This window comes from Mirounga leonina, unplaced genomic scaffold (assembly GCF_011800145.1).
Source record: "Mirounga leonina isolate KUSES-001 unplaced genomic scaffold, KU_Mleo_1.0 Mir_168, whole genome shotgun sequence".
NCBI lineage: Eukaryota > Metazoa > Chordata > Mammalia > Carnivora > Phocidae > Mirounga > Mirounga leonina.
The window spans coordinates 50,397,157-50,411,401 of record NW_023270426.1 but is presented as its reverse complement, the minus strand read 5'-3'; the positions used below and the strand labels follow the sequence as shown (position 1 = coordinate 50,411,401).

General features: G+C 36.8%; 1 protein-coding gene across 1 annotated transcript in view; it reads left to right on the top strand.

The window, feature by feature from the left end:
* The window catches only part of HOMER1 (homer scaffold protein 1), a 125,982-nt gene extending 113,270 nt beyond the window's left edge, over positions 1-12,712 (top strand). The window contains exon 9 of the mRNA XM_035014730.1: positions 9,777-12,712. Coding sequence (XP_034870621.1) covers positions 9,777-9,965 — 189 coding nt within the window. The 3' untranslated portion in view covers positions 9,966-12,712. The remainder of the gene's footprint in view (positions 1-9,776) is intronic.
* The last annotated feature ends 1,533 nt before the right edge of the window (positions 12,713-14,245 follow it).

Below are 14,245 nucleotides of genomic sequence, written 5' to 3'. Positions count from 1 at the left end.
ATAAACACATACGTAGTTGGGTTAAACATTGTCAAATTCCCCTTTGTAATGGATTGTGCTGGTTCCCACTCATAACCACTACCATGAGTGCCTCTTTCTCCATGGCCTTGCCAACAAAATGTGTTGTCATACGTTTTCATTGTGTGATAGGTGAGAAATGATATTTTAATTTGCATATCTCATGTTATTAGTGACATGAACATCTTTCATAAGCTTAGAGGTCATGTCAGTATCTTTTTGTACATGGGCGGATTGGGTGTTCATGTCTTTTGCCCTTTTCCTATAGGATTTTTGGTTCTTTTTCAGGAGTTCTTTATATATTACAGGAGTTCTTTTTATATCTGATTACATGTTAAAAATATTTTCTCCCAGTTTTTTTTGTTGTTGTTGTTGTTTTTTTTTTACTTTGCCTGAGATGGTGTTTTATGTACTAGTCAGATTTATTACTCTTTTCTTTTCTTGGTTCTGGCTTGTGGATCGTATAGTCAGATAGCTCTTTTCCGATCCTTGTATCATCTGATACAGGGATTCATCTGTATTTCCCTCTAGTACTTACACGGTTTCATTTTTTACATTTGGATCTCTGAGTATTTTGGGTTTATTCTTTTGTGTGTGGTATGAGATATGGATCCAGTTGTATCCTTCCAAATGCCTGTCCAGTTATCTCATTACCACTTATTTAAAATTTCATCTTTTTTCCAGAGATTGGAGATACTTGATTTCTCTACACATTCTGACCTACTCTGGGCTTCCTATTCCAGCCCACTAGTCACTCTCTTAATGCATCAGTACCACCCTGCGCTGATAGTAGAGGCTTTAATATCTGCTCGGGCCAGGTGCCCCTCAGAGTTTCTTTTTCATTGTTTCTCTCAATAGTCTTACATACTTATTTTATCATATGCGATTCAGTATTCAGTACCAATTTTTGTGTCAACTGAAAATAAAGCTCCATAAAAAAATTTTACTGAGATTGCTTAAACTTTATAATATGACTTCAGGAGAAACAATATCTTACTGAAGTTTCGATCCTATCCAGGAATAAGGGATGTCTTCCCATTTGTTCACATCTACTTTTGTGTTTTTCACAGGAGTGTTAAGGTTTTCAACATGTAGTTTTGCATATTTCTTGTTTATAAATATTTTATCTTTCTTTTTTTTCTATTTCAAATGGTTTTCTCTACCATTGTATCTTTTAATTGATTATTGTTTGTATATTTGAAAGCTGTTGAATTCTTTTCTTTTTTTTTTTAAGATTTTATTTATTTATTTGACAGAGATAGTGAGAGCAGGAACACAAGCAGGGGGAGTGGGAGAGGGAGAAGCAGGCTTCCCGCGGAGCAGGGAGCCCGATGTGGGGCTCAATGCGGGGCTCGATCCCAGGACCCTGGGATCACGACCTGAGCCGAAGGCTTAATGACTGAACCACCCAGGTGCCCCGAAAGCTGTTGAATTCTGTATGCTATTTTTATGTCCTGCTACCTGACTAAATTATTTTATTATTTGAGCTAGTTTTGTCACTTACTCCATTGATTCTGTAAGATTTTTTAGGTATGGTAACACATAATCTGCAAACAGATAATTTTACTTTTATTCCCCCATCCCTCCAATTCTCAAGCCTCTTGATTTTTCTTGTCCAATTACACCTGTTAAAAACACCACTACAGTATTTTTTTTTTTAAGATTTTATTTATTTATTTGAGACAGAATGAGAAAGACAGAGAGCACATGAGAGGGGGGAGGGTCAGAGGGGGAAGCGGGCTCCCTGCCGAGCAGGGAGCCCGATGCGGGACTCGATCCCGGGACTCCAGGATCATGACCTGAGCCGCAGGCAGTCGCTTAACCAACTGAGCCACCCAGGCGCCCCAACACCACTACAGTATTAAACAATACTACAGATGATGGGCTTATCTCATCCCTCATCTTAGTGAAAATGCCTCTAGTATTTTTCCATTTTAAGTAAAATGTTGGCTGTAACACTGAAATACATTTTATCATGTTATGAGAGTGTCCTTCGTGCCTATTAGAATGTTTTTACCAGGGATGAGTATGGGATTTTGTTAACGGCTTTTTTTTTTTTTTTTTTTTAGTATCTATGAAAATAATCATAATTTCCTCTCTAGATCTATTTAATATGGTTTATTTTATTAATGGATTTTCTAATACCAAACCACCTTTGCATGACTGGAATAAAGATCACTTAGCTATGGTATCTTATTTTCTTAATGTGGTGTTAGACTTTTGTTCTTTATTATTTATCATTTTTACACAGTACTCATTTGTGATATTGGTCTGTATTTCTTTTGAGGGGAGCTATACGTATAAGATTTGGGTATCGGGGTTAGACTTTACACACAGTAATACTTCAGTCATACTTCATGCACTGTCTTCATTTTTTATGCTCTGGAATAATGGATGTCATATTGAAACTACCTCATCTCTAAATGTTGACACCATTGGGGCCTGGTGCATTTTTATGGAGTAGTTCCTGGATTATTCTCTATTTCTTCTGCAGACGCTGGGCTGTTTAAGCTTTCCATCTAGGTTTCACAGAGTCAGCGAGAACTCTTATTTCTTATTTTATATAATTGTCCATTGTCCTTCTTGATTAAGTAAAGTTAAGCAGTGGTATGTCTCATCAGTGCCACTGGTTTTTTTTTATCCTCTACCTTATGAATTTCTCCTTTTATCTTTATTATTCCTGCCTCGTACTTTGTTTTGGTTTACTTATTCTTTCTCTAGCATTTTAAGAAGAGAATTTAATTCCTTTATTTTCATTCTTTCACTTTTATGTATATGTGTTTAAAGTTATAGATTGTCCTATGATGATTGCTTTAGGTGTATTTCATAGATTCTCATATTTAGTATGTTCGTTATCATTATTTCCTGAAATTCTGTAATTTTGGTCTTATTTCCCTTGCACCCACGAGATGTTTAAAAGAAGGCACTTGAGGGGCACCTGGGTAGCTCAGGTCATGATCCCAGGGTCCTAGGATGGAGCCCCACATTGGGCTCTCGGCTCAGCGGGGAGTCTGCTTCTCCCTCTCCCTCTGCCCCTCCCTTCTACTCGTTCTCTCTCTCTCTCAAATAAATAAGTCCAAAAATTTATAAAAGATAACAGAAGGTGCTTTAATTTCCTGGTGGAAGCACCTTTTTATTTTTGGGGTTTAGTTCTTAAGTTCTAGTTTTACTGTCTTGTAATCGCAAGGGTTTGTATAATTTCTGCTTTATATAATTGACTGCACTTTTTTGTGTGATCTCATATATGACCGATTTTTGTAATGTTCCTTGTTGACTTTATAATTTTTGTTTTCTGTTTTGTTACCTTTCCTTTGTTCCACCTGATGTGTCCTGTATTGAGAGTGGCAGAGCGAAGTCTCTCATCAGTATGTTTTTATCTATGCCTCTTTACAACACCTGTAATTTCTACTTTATAAGGTGGTTGGTACCTAAATATAATGGTTATATCTTCATTGTGCATTGTGGCTTTTAGCATTAAAGTGCCTTCCTTTGGCACTTTTTCTACCAGTATTGCAACCTCTCATTATCTTGCGCCTATCCTGTTATTTTTGGCCTTCCTAAATGAATTGCTCAGTGGAAGGACCTTTCTATTTTATGATTTTGTTTTCAATTCCTAGTCTTACTGCATTGTGATCACAGAATATTTTTGGTGATATTTATACTTAATGTAACTTAATACTACTTTTTTGTGACCAAATGTAAAATCAGTTTTTGTGAATGCTTCTTGTATGTTGTGTATACTTAGTGCTTTGTGAGCCAAACTGAAATTTTTTTTCTTTTACTAGGTAACTCATTCATACTTATTGATACGATTTTTGTTTTAGTTCAACTTGTCATTATTTTATGTAATAATTCCTGTGTATTACGTTAATTGGATTTTTTCTTTCTCTGTATGATATGTTCTTTGCCCTTTTTTATATCTTTTGATATTTAAGATGGTCTTAACTTTGTTTTAGTGGTTACTTTTAGACTTACACCTTTTTAAAATACTCCTACTTGGGGCGCCTGGGTGGCTCAGTCGTTAAGCGTCTGCCTTCGGCTCAGATCATGGTCCCAGGGTCCTGGGATCGAGTCCCACATCGGGCTCCCTGCTCGGCGGGAAGCCTGCTTCTCCCTCTCCCACTCCCCCTGCTTGTGTTCCGTCTCTCACTGTCTCTCTCTGTCAAATAAATAAATAAAATCTTTAAAAAAAAAAAAATACTCCTACTTAACTGTGTTCATATTTAAACTTTCACTATCTGGTTTATTCATTTTTATTTATTTTTTTAAATATTATTTATTTTAGAGAGAGAGCATGAGCGGGAGGGACAGAGGGAGAGGGAGAGAGAATCCCAAGCAGACGGCACGCTGAGCCTGGAACCTGACGCAGGGCTCGATCTCACGCCTTGAGATCACGACCTGAACCGAAACCAAGAGTCGGGTGCTTAACTGACTGCACCACCCAGGCGCCCCGGTTTGTTAGTTTTTAATGATAGTTTTAATGATAGTTGACTTTGACCTATTACATATTCAATAATTAGAAGCTTATTCTGCTTTTCTCTTTTCCTTTTTTTCCTCCTATTTTTTAGTTGCATTATTTCTACCTTGTCAGAATAAGTAACATTTTGGGGGTGCTCCAGGCTGGCTCAGTTAAGCATCTGACTCTTGGTTTTGGCTCACGTCGTGACCTCAGGGTCATGGGATCCAGCTCCGCGTAGGGCTCTGCGCTCAGCTCGTGGAGTCTGCTTGAGACTCTTTCCCCCTCTGCTCCTCCCCCTGCTCTTGCTCTCACTCTCATTCTCTCCCTCTCAGATAAATAAAAAAAATATTTTTGAAAAGAAAAGAGTAGCATTTTTATATTATTTTTTAACCATTGTTCACCTTTGTTTTAGTCTTTGATATGTATTACCTATAGTACATGGACATGGTCACCGTCAGTCCTTTCTCTGAAGTTGCCACAGTAATCTGTTGGTTGGATGAAGCTTATCCTCTAGTAGATGGTTCCAGAAGAGCTCGTGGGTTTAAATTGTTTTTTAAAAGCCTTAGTACTTAGGTGACAGATAAAATCCTTGGTTCGTAATTTACTTTCTTTGAATTTCTTGAAAATGCCACTCCATTATTACCTTTTTTTTATGTTGCCTTTCTTTAAGATTTATTTATTTTAGAGAGAGAGCATGAACAGGAGAAGGGGCAGAGAGAGAGGGACAGGGAGAGAAGCAGATTCCCCGCTAAGCACGGAGCCCAATGCGGGACTTGGCCCCAGGACCCCAAGATCATGACCTGAGCCGAGATAAAGAGTCGGACACTTAACCAACTGAGCCACCCAGGCGCCCCTTATATTGCTTTTGAGAAATCTATTCCAGTCTAGTTCACCGGGCTTGGAAGTTTGGGGCTCCTGTGTGTGCACCCTGAGGATTTTTCCTTTATTTTCAAAATCTAAGAGTTTTACTAAGATATTTCTCAGAATTGATTTCATTGAGGGTCACTTTTCTCAGGTACTTGGTGGGCCCTTTTAATGTGTAGATTTAGGTCTTCCTTTATTTCCAGGAAGTTTTCTAGTATAAAAGTTTTAAATATTAGGTTTGTCCTATTGGAGTGTTTTCTTCGTAAGGAGCTCCAGTGATATGTAGTTAGATGGTCTTCCCTTCTATTTCAACCCCTTTCTCTCTGATCATTTCCCCTACTTTATTTCACTTGCGTTCCCTTGAATATTTAAAAATAATAATTGAGTAAAGCATAATTTTATTTAAATTTATTTTTTATTTTATAATTCAGTCTCTATTTCTGATATAATTTTGCCTTTTTCTTCTATTTCTATCAGGGCTTAATCACTCCTGGTTTTTTAGTGTTTTGTCTCATTTCTGTTTTTAGTGTTTGATATCTGTCTCAGGCTCTATTTTGAATGCGTGTTCGACAATATTTAAAGTTCATCTACCTGTTTTTTTTAGTACTCTGTACATCCAATGTGGGGCTCAAACTCATGACCCTGAGAGCAAGCATCACACAGTCTTCTGACTGAGCCAGCCAGGTGCCCTATTTGACAATATTTAATTCAGAGTGGAGGCTTCTGTTTTCTTGTGCTTCATAGCTGTTTTTGGGGGGGGGGGTCTTTTATTTTCAATCACTAAAGTCTCTACAGTTTCATTTTCTGTTTTCATCTTATGATAGTTGATGTAGATGAAGATAGCTCACACCTTTGTATTTTGTGGATTGAGTGGCTTACAGATTCTCAGTTCAAAATCACCCTCTTTTTGGGAGATAGTGGGGAAGGGGCTATGTGTCCTTCAGTGTTTGAGTTTTCTCTTGTCTTAGAAGATTGTAAGTTTCCCCGTGTTGCTTCTTCCCCCTTTACCGTAGTATTCCGGAAGGCTCCTTTCTTTTTCTTCTTTCTGCCCATTTCTCCTCAGAAGTGTTGCCTTTCCAAGATTGCCTCCTGTCTCGCGTACACTAGTAAGTCCCTTCCTTGTAGTCCGCTCTGGTCTACCAGGACTTTATTTATTTTTCCAGAATTTTGACACTTCCAGCGGTCTGTCTTAGGGTTATTAGAGTTCGGTCTTAAGCCTTTGGTTTTCCTCTTGCTTCTGCTCTACTTGCCCCACAACCCTGCCTTGCCCTCTGCAAAGGGTCAGAGAGAGAGCTTGGGAAATGTCTTTGCTGGAAATTGAAGTTTGATTTGTTTTATATCTTCTAGTTATTTGAAGTCATGGAATTTGTGTGGTGTTATTCTTATCATTGATTTATATAGTTTGGGAGGATGGTTGAGAGATCTCAGCATACAGAGTCACCATTACCTCAGCGTCCCAGAAGTGTTTACTTTTTTGTTGCTGGCATCCTGATTCTAGAATGCATGCTGCATTAAAACAAGAACCATCTTTGTTTATTTTCTGCTCTATCTCTATTGCTAGTACATAGAAGATGCTTGGTAAATAATTGTTGAATGTTTCTTCTTCAAAATTTGCGTGTGTGTCTTTGGCCCATTTTTCTCTTGAATTACTAATACTTTTGATGATTTCTATGTCCTGTTACATATGAAGGTTGATGATCTAATAGGGCACTATATCTTGCTTGTAATGGCTTAACATGTGAATCAGATGTCAAAGATAATTTTTCTGTAACTTTTATTTAGATTAAAAATGCACGATTTAAACTTAAATGAGCCTGATCTGGTCCCATTGATGATGGCAATGTGTAAATTTTTTTTAATCACTCTAGTGTTGAGGCTCCATATCTAACAAACACAGAGCATGACCTTCTACCCACTAAGATTTTATACTTGCAATTATTGCCCTTTAAAGCACTCGAAAGGGAGTTAGCTTCTGGCCTCCATTGCTTTATCAGGACTGAACCAGGTCTCTGGATGCCCCTGGCACATGCTTACATGTCAGTGAAGGAGAAGAGGAAACTGGTAGCACACACGTGGTTAGAAGCAGAAGAATGCGTTCGGAGGGAGAAGGAGAGGCTTGGAAAATGCGGACATAAGGCCGACTACTAGGAAGTTCCCACCTGCCAGGGCTCCTGTTGCCTTGTGTTGGCCCGTGTGCACTGGCTTGGCCAGTCTTGCTCTATCTAAGATTATATTCTGTGCCTCAGAATAGACCAGCACCGTCAGCACTGTATTGGATCCCTTTTGTTATCTGACTCCTAAAATTCCTCCAATCAGAGGAGTGGCTGAGAGTATGACACTCTGTCTAGAGAGAACAATGCGATTTTAATGGCTGAGGAAATTTGGTGTTTTGCATGCTTCCATTGAAAATGTTTGCATGTCTCACTGATTGGCAAGGAGAACAAGGAAGCCTTTCATTTGAAGGAAGGCTTCAGAGGGCATACTGGATGGTGCCTGGTGAAATGGGTGTTTTCTAGTGAATGACATTTGGTCTATTTTCGTAGTTGGCAACATGCGACTCTTAAGCTTATTGTTGAAGCAGGCAAGAGAGCATGCCGTGCAGTCATGAGTGGAATTTTTTCATTTGACCCCAGGGGCTGTCTTCTCCCGCCTAGCTTGGAGCCTCCATGAATATGGCTTCTGAATTTATAAGCATTTTATTGGTTTCAGATCCCGCTCTCCGTTTACTTATCTTCACTTTGTGGATTATTCAGAGGGAAGAGATTAGAAACATACCTGGGAAACATCCAACACTAAATGCTTTAATATTAGATTGGGATTTCTTAAATTCCTCATTTATTACTCATTAGAGCTGCTGTATTCCTTTCTAGTATTTTCCCAGGTTCTTGTGGCTCCTCCGTGGCATTCTTGCTGAAGCCTTACTCTTAGTTATTTCTGTCAAAGCGAGTGAACATTTCCTTATGTTCAGAATCCTAGGTCAGGGTTACTTTCTTAGATGTATTCAAGCCAATTTCCTAATTATTTTTCTCAGAAGTTTACAATTTTTACAGGTGTTGTAAGAAAAATAAATTTTGGAAAAAAGTACCCATAATCCTAACAACGGCAGCTCTTTCCTATTTGTACAGTAATTTACAGTGTTTGTCCCCATGAATACCAGTGTTTGCCCGTTTGCACTGTGTGCTTCATATTTGGGGTTTTTTCTCATTTAACATTTACCAGATTGTCTTTCAAAAATTAAAAAAAAAAAAGTGTTCTGCCATCCATTAGACTCGATAGAATTTTTTACGAGATTTACATTTAAACCATGTATTAACATTTGAAACATAATATTTTCTGAGGCTGATTCATATTGTATTACTAACACCAAAATATTGTCATTGTCCCATATAATTGACATGTGTGAATGTAATTTGTGTCAATCATTTAATTCCTCTCAGAGGTAAAAATGAGCTTTCCAGAAAGGATATATAACTTTCAACTAATTGCTTATCTGAATACCTTGTTTAAAGTGTCATAAAGTGTTTAAAGTTTCTGCTCTTTTTCTCAGTTTGAATTTTTAACCGAAATTAAAACTCTAGGTCACTAGACCATTTCATTTTTTTAGAATTACTTATTATTATATTTGTCATGTTTAGAAACATTTTTAGAACAGTAATAACTTCTAATTAAGTATATTAGACTTGATTGTTTTTTTAAAAAAATAATTATTTTTGTCATGAACTTTTACTTGCCTTTTGTCATTTTTTTTTCTTTTCTTTCCATGATTTGCAGTATGTTGGAACTGTCAGCTGTATAATTCTCTTATATGTACGCTTATTGTAGATCTTGACTGAGACTGTAGATCTTGACTCAGTTTTTAGCCACTGAGCTACTTCTCCGGCCACAAGCACTCATTTGGACGGTGAGGCAAAACAAAGAATAGTAATTAACATATTCAGAGGATCCTGATACCTCGTGTTAGAGAGCTGTTGTCTTCTCACGGGTCTTTCTCCAGAATTGCCCGTAAGGAGGAAAAAGTACTCTCTTTTTCTCTGCCTGCTTTCAGCTGAGATTGCTACCAGTTGGTTGTGCATTAGGGAAAAAGAGGTGGGCCGAAATTGAATTGAGATGTAGCTAATCCACAAAATGGATCTTTAATCCTCTTCGGTATTTGAAATGCCCAGAGTGTTTGCCTGGCAGGAAGTAAGCATTCAGGAAGTTTCTGTTGGGTTGGATAGATGGATTCATGAACATGCCTGTCTCGAAAACCACATGGATTTCTCAGAGGGCAGAATTCTAAAAATCTCCGTAAAGTGTGTTAACTTGAGATTCAGAAGCTCATCTTCCTGTGTGTCAAACTGCATTAACTACCACAATATTAGTAATAATGAAAGTTGTATCGTTTCCTAAGTCGTGAACTGACGTGTGTATATATATCACACTTTTGTTTCTAAAGGAAGTAGAGATTCGGAACAAAGACCTGGAGGGACAGCTGTCTGACTTAGAGCAACGTCTGGAGAAAAGTCAAAATGAACAAGAAGCTTTTCGCAATAACCTGAAGACACTCTTAGAAATTCTTGATGGAAAAATATTTGAACTAACGGAATTACGAGATAACTTGGCCAAGCTACTAGAATGCAGCTAAGGAAAGTTAAATTTCAGTGCCAATTGATTAAAAAATACACTGTCTCTCTTCATAGGACTGTTTGGGCTCTGCATCAAGATTGCACATAAAATTTGAATATCACTCCTCCTCCAGGAGGATGATCTTTTGAAAATTGGAATTGTATATTTCAGTGTAAATTTTAGAATTCAGCTCGTAGCTAGTTGGGGAAAAAAGAGATGAAAAACTTGAACTACAAATTACCTCCATGTATATTATTGGCCATAGTTAACTAGAAAGTTATAAATAGACACTTAATGCAATCTTTTTTTTCTGATATTAGCCAATGGGAGAATTAACAATGTCTGGGTCACATCCCCTTTTTGTGTTCAACACAGTGAAGGTTATCTGCTTTTTAAATTAATTTATTTATGATATCTAAAGCTGTGTTTTGTGCAAAAACTTAGTGATGAAAGCCCTGTCTTCTGTTGTAATCTGAATAATTTCTCAGGATATTTTTGCACTGCTGAGAAGCAGCGCCATTACCAATTAATTCTTGCCAGGAGTGAGAGAGAGCTGCATCTTTAATTGAAACATACTTACTAGAACTGGGTGTATAGAGTTCTTCCCTTTTTTTATACTGGAAGATATTTCACTCGGTGACCACTCTGGTACACTCTGGTGTTCTTGAATCTTGTCTGCTGTATAGTTTACTTTTCCATATCGATTCCGTGTATTTATGAGAAGATATTGTCTCCCACTTTATTACACATTTTAAAGCCAACTAACGAAGGCAGCTGAGTCCCTCAGAAATTTTTCTTTTTAAATTTCTAATAAATTTGACACACAGTACTGAAATACAGCAGCCCGTCATCGACGGTCTGGCCTAGCAATGTTAAGTATATTTACAGAATATGCAGTTACATTTATTTATATATTTTGCAAGAAATCTTTTCTGAATGATCAATGCATTTCAATTTACAACTAATAATGGCTATTGGGGAACTGTTTATTATAGATCATTTTAAGGTATATAGCAATTTTAAAGGGGATCCATTTCCATCAAACAGCCGATCAGAGGACTATTGGGATTGGAGCCGTGTACTCTGTCTGGGTCTTCACATCAACCACATCTCTAGTCAAACCTCACAAGGCAATATTCTGAACTGTTAACTAGGTGTTTCAAACAGGAATTCAATTCAATAGGCTCTTCTCAATGAACAAGTTTTAATGTTGTTTTGATGTAATTTTAAAAGACTTTTAGCAAACATGCATTTCTTTATATATTTCTTTTAAGAAGCTATTTTAAAAGTAAGCCAAGTGCTGTCTAGTCTGCTTATGGAGTTAGGGATTGCATCAGAGTCCATATATTCTCGCTGTACAATGCCTGTGATGTTGAGGAGGGTTCTTTTTTAAAGTGTATGCTTGAGCATCTGACTCTGTGGAGTCTGCAAATGCACTGACTTTGTTTGTACCCCAAAACGATGGAATTGTTAAGTACAAAATTAAGCTAATGAATCAGTTTGTAACCATTTTTTCACTCACAAACAGCAACTCAACACTAGACAATTTTGTTTTATATATGTATGTGTATGTATGTAAATACATACATCTTAATTTATATTAGAGTGAAAAATAAATGGTTTGTTTCTAAAGTTAGTTTCTAAAGTGAGTTTTCAGGTGTCTCTGAAAAGTTTCTGTCAGACACTTACTCATTGTGTATTCTATGTGCTATGACATCATGTAAGTTACCTCCATCTATTTTAGGATCTTTTCCTCACCTATTTATTATAGGGAGGGTAATTTAGGTACACAAGCTCAGAGCTGAGATATTTCTCTGATAAATCAGGTAATAAAATTTATTTGATTGATGGAATTTTGAAGTAGATGTGATTTTATCCATCAGTTTCTGAGTATCTGCTGAGTAACAAAGAGCACCAGATTTTAATTTAAATAGGGGATTTAACACTAGGGATCAGGGAATTTAGTTACGAAGAGTTAAAAATTAAAAAAAAAAAAAAACAGTGTAAGCTGTTGAAATGGTAAGTGAATTATTTTAATGATGTAATAAGATATTTTTAAATTTTGACATAGTTGTCATTTAATGGGAAAGTAACTCACCAATATGTCTCCACTTGAATTGTATTGATAGGTGAGACGTGTGTAATTCAATATATACATATACCCGTATGTATATGCAGAAAATTATTTTTAATATTTTCCTACTGATTAAGAAATTTAAAATTGGAAATTTTGTGAGTTTTTTCCTCGTCCAATAGGGCCTAATTTTTTTCTTTTTTTAGTGATTTAACAATTTGAGGGCTGCACCTTTAAATTCCCAGAGTGTCATTAGACGTGTACAGTATATGGGATAAGGGTGGACACAAGTGCACATATAAATAAAATCTTAAGACTATTTTAAATATTCATTTATAGTAGGAGAGTATCTAGAAATCATCATCTACAAGTCATAATTAGGTTGTGTGTCTACTATAGTTTTCTCCATTTCTGTATTATATAAATAAAAGTTTGCCTATTAAAATCTGATTTTTCCCAGAGACAAGTATTATATAATGTATCTATATTTAGATCCAACTGTGGTAATATATTTATCAGAAAATGATGCTGGGGACTGTAGCCTGAACATGTGGACTTTAAGTGACACAGACAAGGAGAGCAGAGATCGATCCCATTGTGTATAAGTTATTCTCTGATAATTATGAATTCTTGTACAAAAACCTGAAAAAAAAAAAGGAAAAAGAAAAATACAGTTTTTATTTTGAAATATATTTGTTGTTCTCTGGAGAATGTACTTTATCTTTTTTTCCTTCAGTCTTTTCCAGATACTTTTGAAAAGCATTTAAGTGATGACAGCATTGCTTAACTTTTACAGGTGCTACTGGATTTCGCATTAGTGTGTTCTGTTGTGAAATCCTGACTTTGACATAAAAGGTTTTATACGTATTTCCCTGCCTGGAAAATTAGTTTTTGTTTCTCCTCTCTCTCCTTCTCTCCACCTTTCTCTCTCTCTCTCTTTTTCCTCCTTTTCTTTCTGCAGATTAAAAACAGTGCATGAAGTTGCATCCCTCCTTGTCCCTCTAGAAGAACTTCAGCACTGTCAGAATGTAAGGTTTTGCTGTCATTGAACTGCTGGAAAGCAGAGGAAAAGCTTGCAGGGTTTTTTCAAGTGGAAATAAAAGGGATGCTCAAAATTAAACCACCACCTTTGAAAACTCATTTTTTTGCCCCATTCAAGAATGTGGATGGTCTTGTGTCACTCATGTCATTCTGTGGTTTCGTTTCACTGCGGAGTGTGCAGCTCAGCTACTCTCCTCCCGCAGACCCGATCTTCTGTCCGTTCTGGAATGCGAGGCTGGCCGCAGGGAGAATTGGTTGGGTGGCAGTGTTGTGTTGACTTTTTTAAGAAATCCTGTTGTTTATTTGGTATCACATGATTTTACCATTCCTGATAGTCTGTGCTTGAAGTCATGAAATAGTCTTCATTGCATTTTTGTCTTCTGTACATTTGGCATTTATGAGGTAAATTAATTTATGGAAAATCTAAAGAAAACTTTCAGGTAAGAAGTAGTTAAGAATGACACATTAAAAAAATTTTTTTCAAGTAGGATACTGTGCCATAATTATTGAGAAGATAATTTTCATGTGAGAGAATATTTTTTAAATAACTAGAAAAGGATCATGTTGGAAAGGAAACAGCTGAATCGTTCACCTTACTTTTATTTGAGAAAGTGCATTTTTTTCCAATGTAAAATTGGACCTTAAATTTTGATAACAGTTTTTTTTAACGGGAAACTGATAATATATCAATGTCACAGAAATACAAGCATTGTTAATGAATTAAAGAAACGGCTTTTGGTTAGTAAAATAGCTAACAATTTTATCCAAGAAAAAAAACTCAAAAACTCAGCACTATACTGCCTACTGATTTCTGCTTAGTACACTAGATAGAAAAGAAACACTCTTTTTACCCAAAACAGGTGACCCAGGAAGAGAAATTGCATCTGGACTAGAATAGAATGCAAAAGGCCACGAGCTCCCAGTAGATTTCCAGTCAATTCTCTGACCTCCTTAGGTCTCTCCTGTCCTTTGCATGAAAGGACACATACTAGTGATGGCAAGAGCCAATCTGGAGGAGAAGAGGATGTTTTTTGTGGAAGCAGGGCCAGCAAAGAGTGGGTACACGCTCACGTCAGTCTTTATGGAAGGCACGTCAGGCTAGCCAAAGACACCTGTTGCTTTCCACTAAACAAGTTGGGATTGCCTTAGTGAATTTTAAAGGCTTTCAGGAGATCTTGTCGTTT